This window comes from Eschrichtius robustus, chromosome 6, assembly GCF_028021215.1.
Source record: "Eschrichtius robustus isolate mEscRob2 chromosome 6, mEscRob2.pri, whole genome shotgun sequence".
In the NCBI taxonomy this organism is placed as follows: Eukaryota; Metazoa; Chordata; class Mammalia; order Artiodactyla; family Eschrichtiidae; genus Eschrichtius; species Eschrichtius robustus.
This window is the reverse complement of record NC_090829.1, coordinates 80,895,439-80,918,574: the sequence shown is the minus strand read 5'-3', so window position 1 is coordinate 80,918,574 and position 23,136 is coordinate 80,895,439. Positions and strand designations below refer to the sequence as shown.

The 23,136-nt window shown below is 38.8% G+C and overlaps 1 protein-coding gene and 1 non-coding gene across 5 annotated transcripts in view; both read left to right on the top strand.

The window, feature by feature from the left end:
- CFAP91 (cilia and flagella associated protein 91) overlaps positions 1-23,136 on the top strand; it is a 137,546-nt gene that overhangs the window by 89,780 nt on the left and 24,630 nt on the right. For all 4 annotated transcript variants that reach the window (XR_011074319.1, XM_068546679.1, XM_068546681.1 and 1 more), the window contains exon 17: positions 16,832-16,984. Coding sequence is in view for 3 of the 4 variants with exons in the window: in XM_068546679.1 (XP_068402780.1) it covers positions 16,832-16,983 (152 nt within the window). In the remaining variant the exon portion in view is untranslated. The remainder of the gene's footprint in view (positions 1-16,831; positions 16,985-23,136) is intronic.
- On the top strand, positions 17,106-17,236 carry LOC137766860 (small nucleolar RNA SNORA31). The gene has a single exon (XR_011074393.1). It is a non-coding gene; the product is annotated as a small nucleolar RNA SNORA31 (small nucleolar RNA).

The window sequence follows — 23,136 nt, the reverse complement described above, 5'->3', positions numbered from 1 at the left end:
ATATTAGTTTCAGGTGTACAACACAGTGATTTAAAATTTTACAGATTATACTCCATTTAAAGTTATTATAAAATTTTGTCTATATTCCCTGTGCTGTACAATATATCCTTGTAGCTTATTTATTTTATATGTGGTAGTTTGTACCTCTTAATCCCCTACCCCTATCTTGCCCCTCCCAACTTCCCCTTTCCTCACTGGTAACCACTAGTTTGTTCTCTATATTTGTGGATCTGTTTCTGCTTTGTTAAATTCATTTGTTTGTTTGATTTTTTAGATTCCACGTGTAGTGAAAACATACAGTATTTGTCTTTCTCTGTCTGACTTACTTCACGAAGCATGATACCTTCAGGTTGATCCATGTTGTTGCAAATGGCAAAATTTCATTCTGTTTATGGCTAGGTAGTATTCCATTGTGTGTGTGTGTGTGTGTACACACACACACACACACACACACCATGTCTTTTTATCCATTCCTCTATTAATGGACACTTAGGTTGCTTCCATTTCTTGGCTATTGTAAATAATGCTGCTATGAACATTGGGGTACATGTATCTTCTCCAATTAGTATTTTCATTTCTTCAGATACATACCCAGGAGTGGGACTGCTGGGTCGTATGGTAGTTCTATTTTTACTTTTTTGAGGAACCTCCATACTGTTCTCCAAAGTGGTTGCATCAATGTACATTCCCACTGACATTGCATGACGGTTCCCTTTTCTCCACACCCTCTCCAGCATTTGTTATTTGTGGTCTTTTTGATGATAGCCCTTCTGACAGGTGTGAGGTGATATCTCACTGTGGGTTTCATTTGCATTTCTCTGATGATTAGCAATGTTGAGCATCTTTACATGTGCCTGTTGGCCATCTGTATGTCTTCTTTTTAAAAAAATGTTTAAGCAAGGGACTTCCCTGGGAGTCCAGTGGTTAAGACTCTGCACTCCCACTGCAGGGGGTGTGGGTTTGATCCCTGGTTGGGGAACTAAGATCTCGCATGCCACGGCCAAAAAAAATGTTTATTCAAGTCGTCTGCCCATTTTTTAACTGGGTTTGTTTGTTTTTCTGATATTGAGTTGTATGAGCTATTTATATATTTTGGATAACTTTATTAGTCTTATCATTTGCAAATATTTCTCCCATTCAGTAGGTTGTCTTTTCATTTTGTCAATGATTTCCTTTGCTATGCAAAAAGCTTTTAAGTTTAATTAGGTCCCATTTATTTATTTTTGCTTTTGTTTCCTTTGCCTTAGGAGACAGAGCCAAAAAATATTGCTACAGTTTATGTCAGTGTGTTCTGCCTGTGTTTTCTTCTAGGAGTTTTATGCTTTCTGGTCTTACATTTAGGTGTTTAATTCATTTTTCATTTAATTCATATATGGCCTTTATTATGTTGACGTATGTTCCCTCTACACCCACTTTGTGGAGGAGACTTATGATAAATGGATGTTGAATTTTGTCAAAAGCTTTTTCTGCATCTATTGTGATGATCATATGGCTTTTATTCTTCAGTTTGTTTTTTAAATTTTTATTTTATATTAAAATATAGTTGATTTACAACGTTGTGTTAGTTTCAGGTGTACACCGAGGTAATTTAGTTATACATATACGTCTATCCATTCTTTTTCAGATTCTTTCCCCATAAAGGTTATTACAGAATATTGAGTAGATTTCCCTGTGCTATACAGTAGGTCCTTGTTGGTTAGCTATTTTATATATAGTAGTGTGTTAATCCCAAACTCCTAATTTATCCCCCGCCACCATCTTTCCCCTTTGGTAACCATAACTTTGTTTTTCAAGTTTGAGTCTGTTTCTATTTTGTAAAGAAGTTCATTTGTATCATTTTTTTTTTATAGTCCACATATAAGGGATATCATATGATATTTGTATTTGTCTGACTTACTTCAGTTAGTATGATAATCCTCAGTTAGTATGATAATGCCATGTTTCTGAATATGGCATTATTTTTTATGGCTGAGTAGTATTCCATTGTATATATGTACCACATGTTCTTTATCCATTCCTCTGTCAATGGACATTTAGGTTGCTTCAGTGTCTTCACTGTTGTAAATAGTGTTGCAATGAACATTGGGGTGCATGTATCTTTTTGAATTGTGGTTGTCTCCAGATATATGCCCAGGAGTGGGATTTCTGGGTCATATGGTAGTTCTATTTTTATTTTTTTAAGGAACCTCCATACCGTTCTCCATAGTGGCTGTACCAATTTAAATTCCCACCAACAGTGTAGGAGGGTTCCCTTTTCTCCACACCCTCTCCAGCATTTATTGTTTGTAGACTTTTTGATGATGGCCATTCTGGCCGTTCTGGTGTGAGGTGGTACCTCATTGTAGTTTTGATTTGCATTTCTCTAATAATTAGTGATGTTGAGCATATTTTCATCTACCTTTTGGCCATCCATATGTCTTCTTAGGAGAAATGTGTATTTAGATCTTCTGCCCATTTTTTGATTGGGTTGTTTTTTTTAATATTGAGCTGCATGAGCTGTTTGTATATTTTGGAGATTAATCCCTTGTCAGTTGCTTCGTTTGCAAATATTTTCTCCCATTCTGTGGGTTGTCTTTTTTTTTATGGTTTCCTGTGCTCAAAAAGCAAAAGCTTTTGAGTTTAATTATGTCCCATTTTTTAATGTTTCTTTTTATTTTCATTAATCTAGGATGTGGATCCAAAAAGATATTGCTGTGATTTATGTCAAAGAGTGTTCTGCTTGTTTTCCTCTAGGAGTTTTATAGTATCCGCTCTTACATTCTAGGTCTTTAATCCATTTTGAGTTTATTCTTGTGTATGGTGTTAGAGAATGTTCTAATTTCGTTCTTTTACATGTAGCTGTCCAGTTTTCACAACACCACTTATTGAAGAGACTGTCTTTTCTCCATTGTATATCCACGCCTCCTGTGTCATAGATTAATTGACCATAAGTGCCTGGGTTTATCTCTGGGCTTTCTTTTTTCTTTTTTCACACACACACACACACTGTATTTTATTTTTACGAGATGAATAGACTGACACCAAGCATTGTACATGGATGACCACAACAAAAGCAACAATGATTGCAATTACCAAACATGAAACACACTCATACTATGTCATAATATTGACATTCAGTCCAGTAATCCTCCACTGTAACAGCTCCTTTACTTTGCAGTGAAAATTGATTTGTATATTCTTTGCCTCTGAGTCCTTGTGGGATTTTTTTTTTTTAATTCAGACAGAAAGTCACAAAAATTATACTCATCCTCATCAGTTCACTCAGTCCCATGTAATTAATTTTTTTTTTCATCTTGATCTTTTGTTAGCACTTTTATGAGTTCATCAGTTTTTCATTAGAGTTCTGAAAATGCTTATTCATTCAGTTCAGTAGTACAGTCAGTTACCAGAAACCTGTACTTGTCAGAGTCTTTTCCATGAATTTCTTGAAGATGAAACCCTTTTATAGGAACATATTTGCCAAAGCATCAGAGTACGCCCAGAACTGTCTGTAAATGACAAAAGACTTAAAAATGACCACAGTTAAAGATTTGATGAAAGTTCATAATAATGCAGTTGACAAGAAAATTAGTTATTTCTGAGATATACATTTTAAAGTAATAACTAGGATTATGACTTATAACATTATACCAGAACATATAAGATTTTTAGAAATTTCATGTAATGTCTAAAACATTTATATTAACATATTTCCATACAAATAACCCAATGAAAGTTTAGTATTAGTTGTTTTGTTTGTTTTTTTATACTGCAGGTTATTAGGCATCAATTTTACACACATCAGTGTATACATGTCAATCCCAATCGCCCAATTCAGCACACCACCATCCCCACCCCACCGCAGTTTTCCCCCCTTGGTGTCCATATGTCTGTTCTCTACATCTGTGTCTCAACTTCTGCCCTGCAAACCAGCTCATCTGTACCATTTTTCTAGGTTCTACATACATGTGTTAATATACGATATTTGTTTTTCTCTTTCTGACTTACTTTATACTCTGTATGACAGTCTCTAGATCCATCCACGTCTCAACAAATGACTCAATTTCGTTCCTTTTTATGGCTGAGTAATATTCCATTGTATATATGTACCACAACTTCTTTATCCATTCGTCTGTTGATGGGCATTTAGGTTGCTTCCATGACCTGGCTATTGTAAATAGTGCTGCAGTGAACATTCGGGTGCATGTGTCTTTTTGAATTACGGTTTTCTCTGGGTATATGCCCAGTAGTGGAATTGCTGGGTCATATGGTAATTCTATTTTTAGTTTTTTAAGGAACCTCCATATTGTTCTCCATAGTGGCTGTGTCAATTTACATTCCCACCAACAGTGCAAGAGGGTTCCCTTTTCACCACACCCTCTCCAGCATTTGTTGTTTGTAGATTTTCTGATGATGCCCATTCTAACTGGTGTGAGGTGATACCTCATTGTAGTTTTGATTTGCATTTCTCTAATAATTAGTGATGTTGAGCATCTTTTCATGTGCTTCGTGGCCGTCTGTATGTCTTCTTTGGAGAAATGTCTATTTAGGTCTTCTGCCCATTTTTGGATTGGGGTGTTTGTTTCTATAATATTGAGCTGAATGAGCTGTTTATATATTTTGGAGATTAATCCTTTGTCCGTTGATTCGTTTGCAAATATTTTCTCCCATTCTGAGGGTTGTCTTTTCGTCTTGTTTATGGTTTCCTTTGCTGTGCAAAAGCTTTGAAGTTTCATTAGGTCCCATTTGTTTATTTTTGTTTTTATTTCCATTACTCTAGGAGGTGGATCAAAAAAGATCTTGCTGTGATTTATGTCAAAGAGTGTTCTTCCTATGTTTTCCTCCAAGAGTTTTATAGTGTCCACTCTTACATTTAGGTCTCTAATCCATTTTGAGTTTATTTTTGTGTATGGTGTCACGGAGTATTCTAATTTCATTCTTTTACATGTAGCTGTCCAGTTTTCCCAGCACCACTTATTGAAGAGACTGTCTTTTCTCCACTGTATATCTTTGCCTCCTTTGTCATAGATTAGTTGGCCATAGGTGCGTGGGTTTATCTCTGGGCTTTCTATCGTGTTCCATTGATCTATGTTTCTGTTTTTGTGCCAGTACCATATTGTCTTGATTACTGTAGCTTTGTAGTATAGTCTGAAGTCAGGGAGTCTGATTCCTCCAGCTCCGTTTTTTTCCCTCAAGACTGCTTTGGCTATTTGGGGTCTTTTGTGTCTCCATACAAATTTTAAGATGATTTGTTCTAGTTCTGTAAAAAATGCCATTGGTAATTTGATAGGGATTGCATTGAATCTGTAGATTGCTTTGGGTAGTAGAGTCATTTTCACAATGTTGATTCTTCCAATCCAAGAACACGGTATATCTCTCCATCTGTTGGTATCATCTTTAATTTCTTTCATCAGTGTCTTATAGTTTTCTGCACACAGGTCTTTTGTCTCCCTAGGTAGGTTTATTCCTAGGTATTTTATTCTTTATGTTGCAATGGTAAATGGGAGTGTTTCCATAATTTCTCTTTCAGATTTTTCATCATTAGTGTATAGGAATGCAAGAGATTTCTGTGCATTAATTTTGTATCCTGCAACTTTACCATATTCATTAAATAGCTCTAGCAGTTTTCTGGTGGCAGTTTTAGGATTCTCTATGTATAGTATCATGTCATCCGCAAACAGTGACAGTTTTACTTCTTCTTTTCCAATTTGTATTCCTTTTATTTCTTTTTCTTCTCTGATTGCTGTGGCTAGGACTTCCAGAACTATGTTGAATAATAGTGGTGAGAGTGGACATCCTTGTCTTGTTCCTGATCTTAGAGGAAATGCTTTCAGTTTTTCACCATTGAGAATGACGTTTGCTGTGGGTTTCTCATATATGGCCTTTATTATGTTGAGGTAGGTTCCCTCTATGCCCACTTTCTGGAGAGTTTTTATCATAAATGGGCGTTGAATTTTCTCAAAAGCTTTTTCTGCATCTATTGAGATGATCATGTGGTTTTTATTCTTCAGTTTGTTAATATGGTGTATCACATTGATTGATTTGCGTATATTGAAGAATCCTTGCATCCCTGGGATAAATCCCACTTGATCGTGGTGTATGATCCTTTTAATGTGTTGTTGGACTCTGTTTGCTAGTATTTTGTTGAGGATTTTTGCATCTATATTCATCAGTGATATTGGTCTGTAATTTTCTTTTTTTGTAGTGTCTTTGTCTGGTTTTGGTATCAGGGTGATGGTGGCCTCATAGAATGAGTTTGGGAGTGTTCCTTCCTCTGCAATTTTTTGGAAGAGTTTGAGAAGGATAGGTGTTAGCTCTTCTCTAAATGTTTCATAGAATTCACCTGTGAAGCCATCTGGTCCTGGACTTTTGTTTGTTGGAAGATTTTTAATCACAGTTTCAATTTCATTACTTGTAATTGGTCTGTTCATATTTTCTATTTCTTCCTGGTTCAGTCTTGGAAGGTTATACCTTTCTAAGAATTTGTTCATTTCTTCCAGGTTGTCCATTTTATTGGCATTAAGTTGCTTGTAGTAGTCTCTTAGGATGCTTTGTATTTCTGTGGTGTCTGTTGTAACTTCTCCTTTTTCATTTCTGATTTTATTGATTTGAGTCCTCTCCCTCTTTTTCTTGATGAGTCTGGCTAATGGCTTATCAATTTTGTTTATCTTCTCAAAGAACCAGCTTTTAGTTTTATTGATCTTTGCTATTGTTTTGTTTCTATTTCATTTATTTCTTTTTTTTTTTTTTCATTTAAAATTTTTTTTTTTTTTTAAATTTTATTTATGGCTGTGTTGGGTCTTCGTTTCTGTGCGAGGACTTTCTCTAGTTGTGGCAAGCGGGGGCCACTCTTCATCGCGGTGCGCGGGCCTCTCACTGTCGCGGCCTCTCCTGTTGCGGAACACAGGCTCCAGACGCGCAGGCTCAGTAGCTGTGGCTCACGGGCCCAGTCGCTCCGCGGCATGTGGGGTCTTCCCAGACCAGGGCTCGAACCCGTGTACCCTGCATTGGCAGGCAGACTCTCAACCACTGCGCCACCAGGGAAGCCCTATTTCATTTATTTCTGATCTGATCTTTATGATTTCTTTCCTTCTGCTAACTTTGGGTTTTGTTTGTTCTTCTTTCTCTAGTTTCTTTAGGTGTAAGGTTAGATTGTTTACTTGAGATATTTCTTGTTTCTTTAGGTAGGCTTGTATAGCTATAAACTTCCCTCTTAGAACTGCTTTTGCTGCATCCCATAGGTTTTGGGTCGTCATGTTTTCATTGTCATTTGTCTCTAGGTATTTTTTCATTTCCTCTTTGATTTCTTCAGTGATCTCTTGGTTATTTAGTAACGTATTGTTTAGCCTCCATGTGTTTGTCTTTTTTACGTTTTTTTCCCTGTAATTCATTTCTAATCTCATAGCGTTGTGGTCAGAAAAGATGCTTGATATGATTTCAATTTTCTTAAATTTACTGAGGCTTGATTTGTGACCCAAGATGTGATCTATCCTGGAGAATGTTCCGTGTGCACTTGAGAAGAACGTGTAATCTGCTGTTTTTGGATGGGATGTCCTATAAATATCAATTAAATCTATCTGGTCTATTGTGTCATTTAAAGCTTCTGTTTCCTTATTTATTTTCATTTTGGACGATCTGTCTATTGGTGTCCGTGAGGTGTTAAAGTCCCCCACTATTATTGTGTTACTGTCAATTTCCTCTTTTATAGCTGTTAGCAGTTGCCTTAGGTATTTAGGTGCTCCTATGTTGGGTGCATATATATTTATAATTGTTATATCTTCTTCTTGGATTGATCCCTTGATCATTAAGTAGTGTCCTTCCTTGTCTCTTGTAACATTCTTTATTTTAAAGTCTATTTTATCTGATATGAGTATAGCTACTCCAGCTTTCTTTTGATTTCCATTTGCATGGAGTATCTTTTTCCATCCCCTCACTTTCAGTCTGTATGTGTCCCTAGGTCTAAAGTGGGTCTCTTGTAGACAGCATATATATGGGTCTTGTTTTTGTATCCATTCAGCAAGCCTGTGTCTTTTGGTTGGGGCATTTAATCCATTCACGTTTAAGGTAATTATTGATATGTATATTCCTATGACCATTTTCTTAATTGTTTTGGGTTTGTTTTTGTAGGTCCTTTTCTTCTCTTGTGTTTCCCACTTAGAGAAGTTCCTTTAGCATTTGTTGTAGAGCTGGTTTGGTGGTGCTGAATTCTCTTAGCTTTCGCTTGTCTGTAAAGCTTTTGATTTCTCCATCAAATCTAAATGAGATCCTTGCCGGGTAGAGTAATCTTGGTTGTAGGTTCTTCCCTTTCATCACTTTAAGTATATCATGCCACTCCCTTCTGGCTTGTAGAGTTTCTGCTGAGAAATCAGCTGTTAACCTTACGGGAGTTCCCTTGTATGTTATTTGTCGTTTTTCCCTTGCTGCTTTCAATAATTTTTCTTTGTCTTTAATTTTTGTCACTTTGATTACTATGTGTCTCGGCGTGTTTCTCCTTGGGTTTATCCTGTATGGGACTCTGCACTTCCTGGACTTGGGTGGCTATTTCCTTTCCCATGTTAGGGAAGTTTTGGACTATAATCTCTTCAAATATTTTCTCTGGTCCTTTCTCTCTCTCTTCTCCTTCTGGGACCCCTATAATGCGAATGTTGTTGCATTTAATGTTGTCCCAGCGGTCTCTTAGGCTGTCTTCATTTCTTTTCATTCTTTTCTCTTTATTCTGTTCTGCAGCAGTGAATTCCACCATTCTGTCTTCCAGGTCACTTATCCGTTCTTTTGCCTCAGTTATTCTGCTATTGATTCCATCTAGTGTAGTTTTCATTTCAGTTATTGTATTGGTCATCTCTGTTTGTTTGTTATTTAATTCTTCTAGGTCTTTGTTAATCATTTCTTGCATCTTCTCAATCTTTGCCTCCATTCTTATTCCGAGGTTCTGGATCATCTTCACTATCATTATTCTGAATTCTTTTTCTGGAAGGTTGCCTATCTCCACTTCGTTTAGTTGTTTTTCTGGGGTTTTTTCTTGTTCCTTCATCTGGTATATAGCCCTCTGCCTTTTCATCTTGTCTGTCTTTCTGTAACTGTGGTTTTTGTTCCACAGGCTGCAGGATTGTAGTTTTTCTTGCTTCTGCTGTCTGCCCTCTGGTGGTTGAGGCTATCTAAGAGGCTTGATGGGAGGCTCTGGTGGTGGGTAGAGCTGACTGTTGCTGTGGCGGTCAGAGCTCCGTAAAACTTTAATCCACTTGACTGTTGATGGGTGGGGCTGGGTTCCCTCCCTGTTGGTTGTTTTGCCTGAGGCAACCCAACACTGGAGCCTACCTGGGCTCTTTAGTGGGGTTAATGGCAGTCTCTGGGAGGGCTCACACCAAGGAGCACTTCCCAGAACCTCCGCTGCCAGTGTCCTTGTCCCCACGGTGAAACAGAGCCACCCCCCACCTCTGCAGGAGACCCCCCCAACACCAGCAGGTAGGTCTGGTTCAGTCTCCCCCAGGGTCACTGCTCCTTTCCCTGGGTCCCGATGCGCACACTACTTTCTGTGTGCCCTCCAAGAGTGGGGTCTCTGTTTCCCCCAGTCCTGTCGAAGTCCTGCAATCAATTCCCACTAGGCTTCAAAGTCTGATTCTCTAGGAATTCCTCCTCCTGTTGCCGGACCCCCAGGTTGGGAAGCCTGACGTGGGGCTCAGAACCTTCACTCCAGTGGGTGGACTTCTGTGGTATAAGTGTTCACCAGTCTGTGAGTCACCCACCCAGCAGTTATGGGATTTGATTTTACTCTGATTGCGCCCCTCCTACCGTCTCACTGTGGCTTCTCCTCTGTCCTTGGACGTGGGGTATCCTCCTTGGTGAAGTCCAGTGTCTTCCTGTTGATGATTGTCCAGCAGCCAGTTGTGATTCTGGTGCTCTCGCAAGAGGGAGTGAGAGCACATCCTTCTACTCCGCCATCTTGGTTAATCCTCTCTATCTCTGGGCTTTCTATCCTGTTCCATTGATCTATATTTCTGTTTTTGTGCCAGTACCAAACTGTCTTGATTACTGTAGCTTTGTAATATAGTCTGAAGTCAGGGAGCCTGATTCCTCCAGCTCCATTTTTCGTTCTCAAGATTGCTTTGGCTATTCGGGGTCTTTTGTGTTTCCATACAAATTGTGAAATTTTTTGTTCTAGTTCTGTGAAAAATGCCAGTGGTAGTTTGATAGGGATTGCATTGAATCTGTAGATTGCTTTGGGTAGTAGAGTCATTTTCACAATATTGATTCTTCTAATCCAAGAACATGGTATAACTTTGCATCTGTTTGTGTCATCTTTGATTTTTTTCATCAGTGTTTTATAGTTTTCTGTGTACAGGTCTTTTGCCTCCTTAGGTAGGTTTATTCCTAGGTATTTTATTCTTTTTGCTGCAGTGGTAAATGGGATTGTTTCCTTAATTTCTTTTTCTGATCATTCGTTGTTAGTGTATAGGAATGCAAGAGATTTCTGCGTATTAGTTTTGTATCCTGTAATTTTACCAAATTCATCGATTAGCTCTAGTAGTTTTCTGGTGGCATCTTTAGGATTCTCTATGTATAGCATCATGTCATCTGCAAACAGTGACAGTTTTACTTCTTCTTTTCCAATTTGTATTGCTTTTCTTTTTTCTCTGATGGCCATGGCTAGAACTTCCAAAACTATGTTGAATAATAGTGGTAAGAGTGGACATCCTTGTCTTTTTCCTGATTTTAGAGGAAATGCTTTCAGTTTTTCACCATTGAGAATGTTTGCTGTGGGTTTGTCATATATGGCATTTATTATGTTGAGCTAGGTTCCCTCTATGCCCATTTTCTGGAGTTTTTATCATAAATGGTGTTGAATTTTGTCAAAAGCTTTTTCTGCATCTATTGAGATGATCATATGGTTTTTATTCTTTAATTTGTTAATATGGTGTATCACACTGATTGATTTGCATAATATTGAAGAATCCTTGTTTCCCTGGGATAAATCCCACTTGATTATTGTGTATGATCCTTTTAATGTGTTGTTGGATTCTGATTGCTAGTATTTTGTTGAGGCTTTTTGCATCTATGTTCATCAGTGATATTGGTCTGTAATTTTATTTTTTTTGTGTGATATCTTTGTCTGGTTTTGGTATCAGGGTGATGGTGGCCTTGTAGAATAATCTTGGGAGTGTTTCTCCCTCTGCAATTTTTTGGAAGAGTTTGAGAAGGATAGGTGTTAGCTCTTCTCTAAATGTTTGATAGAATTCACCTGTGAAGCCATCTGGTCCTGGACTTTTTTGTTTCTTGGAAGATTTTTAATTACATTTTCAATTTCATTACTCGTGATTGGTCTGTTTATATTTTCTATTTCTTGCTGGTTCAGTATTGGAAGGTTATACCTTTCTAAGAATTTGTCCATTTCTTCCAGGTTGTCCATTTTATTGCCATATAGTTGCTTCCCTTTCTCATTTCTGATGTTATTTACTTGGGCCCTTTCTTTTTTTCTTGATGAGTTGCATAAAGGATTTATCAATTTTGTTTATCTTTTCAAAGAAACAGCTCTTAGTTTCATTAATCTTTTCTACTTTTTTAGAAATAGGCTCTATTTTATTTATTTTTGCACGGATCTTTATGATTTCTTTCCTTCTACTAACTTTTGTTTGTTCTTCTTTTTCTAGTTGCTTTAGGTGTAAGGTTAGGTTCTTTATTTGAGACTTTTCTTTCCTGAAGTAGGCCTGTATCACTATAAACTTTCCTCTTAGAGCTGCTTTTGCTGCATCCCAGAGATTTCAGATCACTGCATTTTTTATTTCATTTGTCTCCATGTATTTTTTTTTTAATTTCTTCTTTGATTTCTTCAGTGATCCCTTGGTTGTTTAGTGGCATAGTGTTTGGCCTCCACATGTTTTTTTGCTGTTTTTTCTTGTAGTTCGTTTCTAGTCTCATAGAGCTGGGATCAGAAAAGATGCTTGATAAGATTTCAGTTTTCTTAAATTTACTGAGACTTGTTTTGTGGCCTAGCATGTAATTTATTCTGGAGAATGTTTCATGTGCACTTGCAAAGAATGTGTATTCTGCTGCTTTTGGAATACGTGTTCTATAGAAATATCTATTTAGTCCATCTGGTCTAGTGTGACGTTTAGGCCAGTGTTTCCTTATTAATTTTCTGTGTGGATGATCTGTCCATTGATGTAAGTGGGGTGTTAAAGTCCTTAGTACAGTAAGTCCCCTACATACAAACGAGTTCCATTCCGAGAGCACGTTCGTAAGTCCAATTTGTTCTTAAGTCCGACAAAGTTAGCCTAGGTACCCAACTAACATGATCAGCTATATAGTACTGTACTGTAATAGGTTTATAATACTTTTCACACAAATAATACATAAAAAACACAAAAAATATAGAAAACATTTTTAATCTTACAGTACTTCAAAAAGTATAGTAGAACAGTGCAACAGTTGGCACACGGGCATTTTCGCATCTTTGGAAGTTCGCAACTTGAAGGTTCACATGTAGGGGACTTACTGTATTGGAAACCTGGATGGAGTGAAAAGAGAGAGCAAAGATTAAAATGTCTGTGGGTTTTCTATAAGTATGTAAATTTCTAGATGAAGAGAAAACTATTCTTGCAGAAAATCTGTTTGTATTTCGTTGCAGAGAAATTTCTGAATAATTTCATTCCTCAGTAGAGATTGCCTGTTTTCATTGCCTGTGACAGAGGGACCCATATTATAGGTCTTGCTGTAAAATAAATTAGTAAATTCTTTAACACACACACACAAAGTTCCTAGTATTATGTGCTACTGTTGATTTTCTCCCTTTATGTCTGTTAATATATGTTTAAGTGTTCCTATGTTGGGTGCATATATATTTAGAACTGTTATGTTTTCTTCTTGGATTAATCCCTTGATTATTATGTAATGTTTCCTTCTTTGGCTCTTCTAACAGTCTTTGTTTTAATGTCTATTTTGTCTGATATAAGCATTGCACCCCTGCTTCCTGTTGATTTCTTTGTGCATGTAATACCTTTTTCCATCCTCTCACTTTCAGTCTGTGTGTGTCTTTAGATCTCAACTGAGTCTCTTGTAGGCAGTATATATATGGCTCTTATTTTTGTATACATTCAGTCACTGTATGTGTTTTGATTAGAGAATTTAGTCCATTTACATTTAAAGTAATTATGGACAGGTAGGTATTGCCATTTTTTAATTGCTTTGGGGTTGTTTTTTGTAATTTTTTTGTTCCTTTCTTCTTTCCTTCTCTTCCCTTGTGATTTGATGATTGTTTTCAGTGTTGTTTGGCTTCCTGTCTCTTTTTTTGTGTGTATCTATTATAGATTTTTGGTTTACGGTTACCATTAGGTTTATACATAGATGTAGCTAGGTCTAGTATCTATATATGATTATTTTAAGTGCTTATCTCTTAATTTCTAACACATTTTAACAACTCTGCATTTTTACTCCCCTCCCTTCACAATTACTGTTTTTGTCATCATATTTTATATCTAGTTTTGTGCATCCCTTTACTGCTTATTGTGGATATAGGTGATTTTACTACTTTTGTCTTTTAACCCTCCTACTAGCTTTGTATGTGGTTGATTTACTACCTTAACTATATACTTACCTTTACCAATGAGCTTTTTCTTTTCATAATTTTCATGTTTCTAGTTGTGGCCTTTTCTTTTTCACTTAGAGAATTCCCTTTAACATTTCTTGTAAAGCTGATTTGGTGGTACTGAACTCTTTTAGCTTTTGCCTGTCTGTGAAACTTTTGATCTCTCCATCAAATCTGAATGAAAGACTTGCCAAGTAGAGTATTCTTGGTTGTAGGTTTTCCCTTTCATCACTTCAGCTCTATCTTGCCACACTTTTCTGACCTGCAGAGTTTCTGCTGAAAAGTCATCTGATAGCCTTATGGGAGTTCCCTAGTACATAACTTGTTGCTTTTCCCTTGCTACTTTTAATAATATCCCTTTATCATCTTTGATTTTTGCCATTTTAATTACAGAGTGTTTTGGTGTGGTCCTCTTTGGGTTGATCATGTTTGGGACTCTCCGTGCTTGCTAGACTTGCATGTTTGTTTCATTTCACAGGTTAGGGAAGTTTGCAGCTGTTTTGTCTTCAAATATGTTCTCCGTCCCTTTCTCTTGTCTTCTCCTTCTGGGACCCCTGTAATGTAAATGTTAGTATGTGTGATGTTTTCCCAGAGGTCTCTTTAACTGTCCTCATTTCTTTTTATTCTTTTCTTCTATTCAGCTTGAACGATTTCCACTACTCTGTCTTACAGCTTGCTGATCCATTCCTCTGTATTACTTAATCTACTGTTGATTCCTTCTAGTGTATTTTTCATTTCAGTTATTATATTTTCATCTGTTTGGTTCTTTATATTTTCTAACTCTGTTAAAAACTTCTAACCTCTCACTCTGTTCATCCGTTCTTCTCTAGAGTTCCTTTTTTTGTTGCTGTTCTGCCTTATTTTTTTATTGAAGAATAGTTGATTTACAATGTTGTGTTAATTTCTGCTGTACAGCAAAATGATTCAGTTATACATATATATACATTCTCTTTTTACATTCTTTTCCATTATGGTTTATCACAGGATATTGAATATAGTTCCCTATGCTTTACAGTAGGACCTTGTTGTTTATCCATTCCATGTCTGGTGAGTGGGGCCAGATTCTGGGGAGGCTGGCTGAGGGGCCCAAAGTGTCTCAGAGCTGGTATTGGCCTGCTGGTGGGTGGGGCTGGGGCCCAGCAGGTCTGGGGTTGGTGCCAGCCTACTGATGGGTTGAGCCAGGTCCCAAGGTCTCTTGCTGCAGGCCTTGGGGGTCCCAGTTCTAGTGCTTGTGCGCTCTGGTGGACAGGGCCATGTCCATGAGTGGCTGTGGGCTCAGGGTGTTTTAAGGCAAACCCACTGGTGGGTGGGGCTGTGTCCCTGCCCAGCTAGTCGCTTGGCCTGAGGCATTCCAGTACCAGTGCCTACAGGCTGGTGGGTGTGGGCAGTACTGGGTCCTGAGGCTGATGAGCTAGCTAGAGGGAGGTTTACAAAATGGTGCTCACCAGCACCAGTGTCCATGTGGTAGAAAAAGCTCCCCAAAATGGTTACCATGAGTGTCTGTGTCCCCAGGGTGAGGTCCAGTTGCCTCCTATCACCCCAGGAAACTTGCCAAGATCCGTGGGTGGGTCTGACCCAGGGTCCTTTCAAATTACTGCTTCTGCCCTGGGTGCCACAGTGTATAAGATTTTGTGTGTACCTTTTAAGAGTGGAGTCTCTATATCCCACAGCCCACAGGGTCTCCTGAAAGACAAGCCCCACTAGCCTTCAAAGCCAAATATTGTGGGTACTCCTCATCTTTCCAGTGCAGGACCCCTGGGCTGTGGAGCCCAATGTGGAGCTCAGACCCCTCACTCCTTGGGGAGAACCTCTGCAATTCTAGTTATTTTCCTGTTTGTAGGTTGCCTACCAGGGGTATGGCTCTTGACTATACCACAACTCCACCCATCCTACCCATCTTATTGAGGTTCTTTCTTTATATCTTTAGTTGTAGAGGTCTTTTCTGGTAGGTTCTGGTCTTTCTCATCAATAGTTTCTCTGTAAATAGTAATTTTGGTGTGCCCATGAGAGGAGGTGAGCTCAGAGTCTTCCTAATCCACCAACTAACTCTCATTTTTCTAAAAGTTCATGGAGGGGAATGACATTGAAGACCTTTATACAGATGAAAATAATAGTAACTACCAAGGTTTAAATGCATACTAAGTTCCAGACAATGTACTAAGCATTTTTAGAAATACCTTATTTAAATTTCTTACAACATCTATAGATGTGTTCTCATATTTCAGTTACGGAAATTAGTGCTTAAGAGACATTATACAGTTTGCAGATTGTACCATGGTCTGTGTGGCTCCAAAGTCCCCATTCTTTCAACCATACTGCTCTGAAGTGTTGTAAGTTGCTATGTGATTTACCCTGTATAAACTAGCTGACACCTCAATAGCACAGAATCCACAGTACTGCTTATTATGCTTTACTAGCTGTATGACTAGGCAAATTACCTAATCTCTCTGTGTCTCAGTTGCCGCATCGGAAAATGGGGATATTAATACTCTCTTTTAGGGTTGTGGGTGGCTTAAATGAGTAAGTATATGCCAACTGCTTAAAACAGTGCCTGGCACAAAGTAAGGACAAATGCTAACTGCTGTCATCGTCATCATCACAATTACCTCTTTCTTTCCAAGGCAAACGGGATGCTTAATGTACTAAGTCTTGGTAATAAATATTCTTAGAATGTGGAACTAGGACCAACTTTTAAAGCCAGGAGCTCAGAAACTCATCATTCAACAAGTACCCTTCATATTAGGGACTAAGGCTCAAAGAGAAGTATGAAACAAGGTCTTTACCTTTATGTCACTCATTTACAATCTAGGTAAACAAAATGTAACTCACATGAAGTACTTCAGTGCTCAATAGGTTTGTACAAACTCAAGTGTGGTCATGGTAAATGTGGGCTGACTCAGTCAAAGGAGACTTCCTGGAGGAGCTGGGACTTGGGCTGGGCTTTGCAGAAGGGCAGGATTTAGAGTGCAGGCATTCCAGGTGAGGGAAGCTGCCAAGCAGCAGAATGGAGGCAAACCTGGTGGGGAGGAGCAGGACTGGACTGAGCAGAGAGCGGAACAGGGGGAGCAGCAGTAGTAAGATTTGGGTTGAGTTACCCTTGGAATGTATCCTTCCAAAACAGAGAGCAGGTAATTTTTCTTTAATCCAGTCAGGCTTAAGTAAGAGAATATGTGGTTTGCAAAGTTACCATTTCTGTCACTACTCTCTTGAGAATCTTTGGGAATGATATGTTCCAACTTGCGGAGTAATAAGTCTTCTGTCCCTTTGGCACAGTGAGGAATGCACAGCAGAAGCACATCCTCGCAGCCCATCAGGTCATCCACAGGCACACGGAAGACATGCTCGAGAAGCATTCTGTTGAGCAACAGCAAGCATCAGACACTGAGCTACTTGAGGGAGAAACTGAAAATGAGCAAAACAGCTAAGGTGAGTTTGATCTTTCAACTGGAAGTAGAGAGGAGGACAAGCAGCACCATTCAGCTCTGTGCTGTACTCTAACAATCCTAACATGGAAAATGAGGCATTCCCATTTAAATTGGTGCATGTCATGCATCTATTTGACAGGCCTGAAGCAGTTACTGTCTGCTAAGGTTTCCACTACAGATGCAAGAAAAAAGTGTCCTCGTGCTTTCTGTCTGTCTGATTATGGCAGCCCAGATTGAATGGGGGAATACAGGGGGAAAAATTAGTGCATTTCTATGGAATCTGCTATTGAAAGTGTTAGAGAACAGAGTTGATATGACAGCAGTTGGACTCTTGTGACCAGAAAACGGGACTCAAAATTACTTTTATAGGTTCTTTTAGCATATGACTGTATGCCATCACAGATAAAGCTACAAAATGTGTCAGTGTTATTAAAAAAAAAAAAAAGCTTGTTCTTAGGGGGTACCTTGTCTAACTCCACATCGCACTGTTCTAGCTATAAACATGGCATGAGGCACAGCCTGCCCAATTCTAGCCCTGATGCCCTCTGCAGTATCAACCAGGGGCCTGGTCTTAGGTGCAACTAAACATTCATACTCACAAGACTAACATAGGCCATATTTGGTATGATTTGAGTATCACTCTACTCAGAAAGACAGATATAATACAGGACCCACAGGTTCTAGCAGGGCAGCATTAGGTGTTTGTTTCTCTTCCTGTGGGAGCTCTCACTGAATCCACACAGAAGACCACATAGCTGTTTCCTTTAGCCCCCAGGTTACAAAGCTCAGGTGCAAGGAAAAGAGACCAGATGCATTGGGTGGGTGCAGGAGCTGCCCTGGTTTACATGCTCCTGGACCAGTATCTCTTGTAATAATTCCATCAGCATAGTTTCCAGGGTCCCCCCCAATGAATTTGCCCAGTTACAAAAGTCAGCACACTCAGGAAACCTCAAAGTTACAGTTTCCTGTTAGGTATTAATAACTTATTTATAATTCCTCCAAGTCAGATGCTAGTTCCAATCAGGGGTCGTTTTCACCTTAAGTAGTGTTGCTTAGTAACACAGTTGACACATACCACCTTATCACATTACTGGAAAACAGAGCTAGAGGGTCAGTTCAAAGTAAAATTCTCATGAGAAGGGGAAACGGAGTAAACCTTTTGCCTCTACCTTCTCCCTTAACCCTCCCATGGTAGAGGCACATCATCTGCTATTTTGGCCTTGAGGGTGTGCTCTCAGGTTAGGGAAGGCACTAAGGCTTTACGGGGAAATTTGCACCTGGCACTGAGAAGGTTTGGGTGTTGGTAGCTCTACCTCTAACTATATAATCTTATACAAATAATTCGCTTCACTTGAGGTTTACCCATGAACATGTGACCAAGAGACCTTCTGCAGGGAAATCTATTGGGACCTTAAGTCTCAGAGGCACATGGAAGGAAGTTTCAGATGAGGGGGCAGTTAAGAAAGAGAGTGGAGGGAAAACTGATAAAGAATTCTTAAATACCAAACTATGGCTGAAAATTACAGCAGAAAATCCTTTGTTTTTTATTAATAATGAAATAACCTCTGAAATCATTGAAGATATAAGCCATGTATTTACTATCTATATAACATAAATTCAAGGATCAAAGCATTTTGCCTATCTTATTATTGTCAAAAACCAGCCTTAGAAATGCAGTTCCTCTGTCAGGTCCCTTGGGTCTCTCCCTATCATCTGGTTGATGTTGGAGAGTGAGTGAAGGAAGCTGAGAGTATGCACTGGGAAGAGCTCAGGTGCATGGCATTGCTAGCCAATTCTCCATGCAGATGAAGAATTGAGTGCCTTGGTCCTGAAACAGTGATCTGGACAGCATATCACAGCATTCTCTGGACATATAAACAGACCCAGCTTTCTGGTGGAAGATAGGAGATGATGGGGGCTAACTTAAGGCAATAGTAAAAATTATAACACTGAGCCTAGACACACAGCTGAGACAAGATGACAGAGTAGAAGGACATGAGTTCACCTCTTCTTATGGAAACACTGAAGTCACAACTAACTGCTGAACAACAATTGACAAAAGAACACTGGAACTTACCAAAAAAAGATACCCTACATCCAAAGACAAAGACAAACCCACAACGAGATGGTAGGAGGACCATGATAAAGTCAAATCCCATACATGCCAGGTGGGTGACCCACAAACTGGAAAATAAGTTTACCACACAAGTTCACCTACAGGAATGAAGGTTCTGAGCCCCATGTCAGGCTCCCCAGCCTGGGGGTCTGGCAATGGGAGGAGGAGCCCCCAGAGAATCTGGCTTTGAAGGCCATCATGGTTTGATCACAGGAATTCCACGGGACTGGGGGAAACAAACTCCACTCTTGGAGGGTGCACACAGCGTCTCGTGTGCACCAGGGAGAAAAGCAGTAACCTCATAAGAGACTGGGTAGTTTTACCTGCTAGTATTGGAGGGTCTCCTGTGGAGGCGGGCACCTGTGGCTTACTGCAGGGACAAAGACACTGGCAGCAGTAGTTCTGGGGAGTACTCATTGGCGTGAGCCCTCCTGGAGGCCACCATTTTCTCACCAAGACCTGGCCCCACCCAACAGCCTGTAGGCTCCAGTGCTGGGACACCTCAGGCCAAACAACCAACAGGGTGGGAACACAGCCCCACCCATCAGCAGGCAGGCTGCTTAAAGTCTTCCTGAGCACACAGCTGCCTGATAAACACACCCCTTGACATGGCCCTGCCCATCAGAGGGACAAGAGCCAGCTCCACCCACCACTGGGCAGAAACCAGTCCCTCCCACCAAGAAGCCTACACAAGCCTCTTAGCCTCATCCACCAGGGGGCAGGCAGCAGAAGCAAGAAGAACTACAACCCTGCAGCCTGCGGAACAGAAACCACAATTACAGAAAGTTAGACAAAATGAGACAGTAGAGGAATATGTCCCAGATGAAGGAACAAGATAAAACTCCAGAAGAACAACTAAGTGAAGGGGAGATAGGCAGTCTACCTGAAAAAGAATTCAGAGTAATGATAGTAAAGATGATCCAAGATCTCAGAAAAAGAATGGAGGCACAGATTGAGAAGATACAAGAAGTGTTTAACAAAGAGCTAGAAGCTTTAAAGAACAAACAGAGATGAACAATACAATAACTGAAATGAAAGATACATGAGAAGGAATCAATAACAGAATAACTGAGGCAGAAGAACAGATAAGTGAGCTGGAAGAAAGAATGGTGGAAATCACTGCTGTGGAACAGAATAAAGAAAAAAGAATGAGAAGAAATGAGGACAGTATAAGAGACCTCTGGGACAACATTAAACATACCAACATACTTGCTTTATAGGGGTCCCAGAAGGAGAAGAGAGAGAAAGGACCTGATAAAATATTTGAAGAGATAATAGCTGAAAACTTCCCTAACACGGGAAAGGAAACAGTCACCCAAGTCCAGGAAGTGCAGAGAGTCCCAGGCAAAATAAACCCAAGAAGGGATACACCAAGATACACAGTGATGAAATTGACCAAAATTAAAGACAAAGAAAAAATCTAAAAAGCAACAAACAACATACAAGGAAATTCCCATAAGGTTATCAGCTGATTTCTCAGCAGAAACTCTGCAGGCCAGAGGGGAGTCGCATGATATATTTAAAGTGATGAAAAGGAAGAACCAATAACCAAGAATAAGCTACCCAGCAAGGCTCTCAGATTTGACAGAGAAATCAAAAGCTCTACAGACAAGCAAAAGCTAAGAGAATTCAGTACCACCAGACCAGCGTTGCAACAAATGCTGAAGGAAATTTTCTACGTGGAAAAGAAAAGGCCACAATTAGAAACAAGAAAATTATGAATGGAAAAACTCACTGGTAAAGGCAAACATATGGTAAAGGTAGGAAATCATCTACACACAAATAGGATATGAAAACCAGCAATCGTGAGAAAAGGAGAGCACAAATGCAGGCTACTGGAAATGCATTTGAAATTAAAAAACCAGCAACTCAAAACAATTTTGTTTATATATAGACAGCTGTATCAAAACATCATGGGAATGGCAAATCAAAAATCTACAATAGATAAACACACAAAAAAGAAAAGAAATCCAAACACAACACTAAAGTCAGTCATCAAATCACAAGAGAAGGGAACAAAAGAGGAAGGGAAGAAAAAAGACCTATAAAAACAAATCCAAAACAATTAACAAAATGGCAATAAGAAAATACATATCAATATTTACCTTAAAAATAAATGGATTATATGCCACAACCAAAAGACACAGGCTGGCTGAATGGTTACAAAAACAAGACCCATATATATGCTGTCTACAGAAGACCCATTTCAGATTTAGGGACACATACAGACTGAAAGTAAGGGAATGGAAAAAGGAATTCCATGTAAATGGAAATCAAAAGAAAGCTGGAGTAGCAATATTCATATCAAACAAAACAGACTTTAAAATAAAGACTATTACAAGAGACAAAGAAGGACACTACATAATGATCAAGGGATTAACCCAAGAAGAAGATACAACAGTTGTAAATATGTATGGACCCAACATAGGAGGACCTCAATATATAAGGCAAATAATAACAGCCATTAAAGGAGAAATCCCCCACATAATAATAGTGGGGGACTTTAAAACCCCCCTTTCATCAATGCACAGATCATCCAGAAGGAAAATCAATAAGGAACCACAGGCCTTAAATGACACATTAGACCAGGTGGACTTAATTGATATTTATAGAGCATGCCATTCAAAAGCAGCAGAATACACATTCTTCTCAAGTGCACATTCTTCTCCAGGATTGATCACATGCTGGGCCACAAAGTGAGCCTCAGTAAATTTAAGAAAACTGAAATCATATCAAGCATCTTTTCTGACCACAACACTATGGGATTAGAAATCAACTACAAGAAAAAAAACTATAAAAACACAAACACATGGAGGCTAAACAGTATGCAATTAAACAACCAATGAATCACTGAAGAAATCAAAGAGGAAATAAAAAATACCTAGAGACAAATGAAAACAAAAGCACAACAACCCAAAACCTATGAAACACTTCAATCCAGAGAGGGCAGCTTTTTTTACAGCACAGATAGAGGACGTCTCCCAGGAGAGTAAAATATCATTCTCCCTCTCTGGAATGGAATTTACTCTCTTGTACTCCACAGCAAAGATAAGTTTCTCTTTCTCTTTCTCCCTCCCTCTCTCTCTCTCTCTCTCTCATATGGACAGGAATCCAGCAGCCCTATATAATGTCTGTCTTTCCCACCATGGGGTTCCTTATCCATACTGTACCCCAAAACATGTTCATGTGCCATCTAGCCCTCACCAAATCACCGCTGTGAGAACTGATACTCAAGAAACTGACACACACTATTGCTATAGTTGATGCTATTTCTGTGAGTAGTAAGTGGTCCTTGTTTCTGACTCAAAGAATCTTCTGTACACACACATGTATGCATATACATTAAAAAAAAAAACCTATGGGATGCAGCAAAAGCAGTTCTAAGAGGGAATTTTATAGCAATACAATCATACCTCAAGAAACAAGAAAAATCTCAAATAAACAACCTAACATACACCTAAAGCAACTAGAGAAAGAAGAACAAACAAAACCCAAAGTTAGTAGAAAGAACAAAATCATAAAGATCAGAGCAGAAATAAACGAAATAGAAATGAAGAAAACAATAGAAAAGATCAATGAAACTAAAAGCTGGTTCTTTGAAAAGATAAACAAAATTGATAAACCTTTAACCAGACTCATCAAGACAAAGAGGGAGAGGGCTCAAATCAATAAAATTAGAAATGAAAAAGGAGAAGTTACAATGGACACCAGAGAAATACACAGGAACATAAGCGACTACTACAGGCAACTCTATGCTAATAAAATGGACAACCTAGTAGAAATGGACGAATTATTAGAAAGATACAATCTCTCAAGACTAAACCAAGAAGAAATAGAAAATATGAACAGGCCAATCACAAGTACTGAAATTGAAACTGTAATTTAAAAACTTGCAACAAACAAAAGTCCAGGACTAGATGGCAGGTCACAGGTGAATTCTATCAAACATTTAGAGAAGAGCTAACACCTATCCTTCTCAAACTCTTCCAAAATACAGCAGAGGGAGGAACACTCCCAAACTCATTCTATGAGGCCAA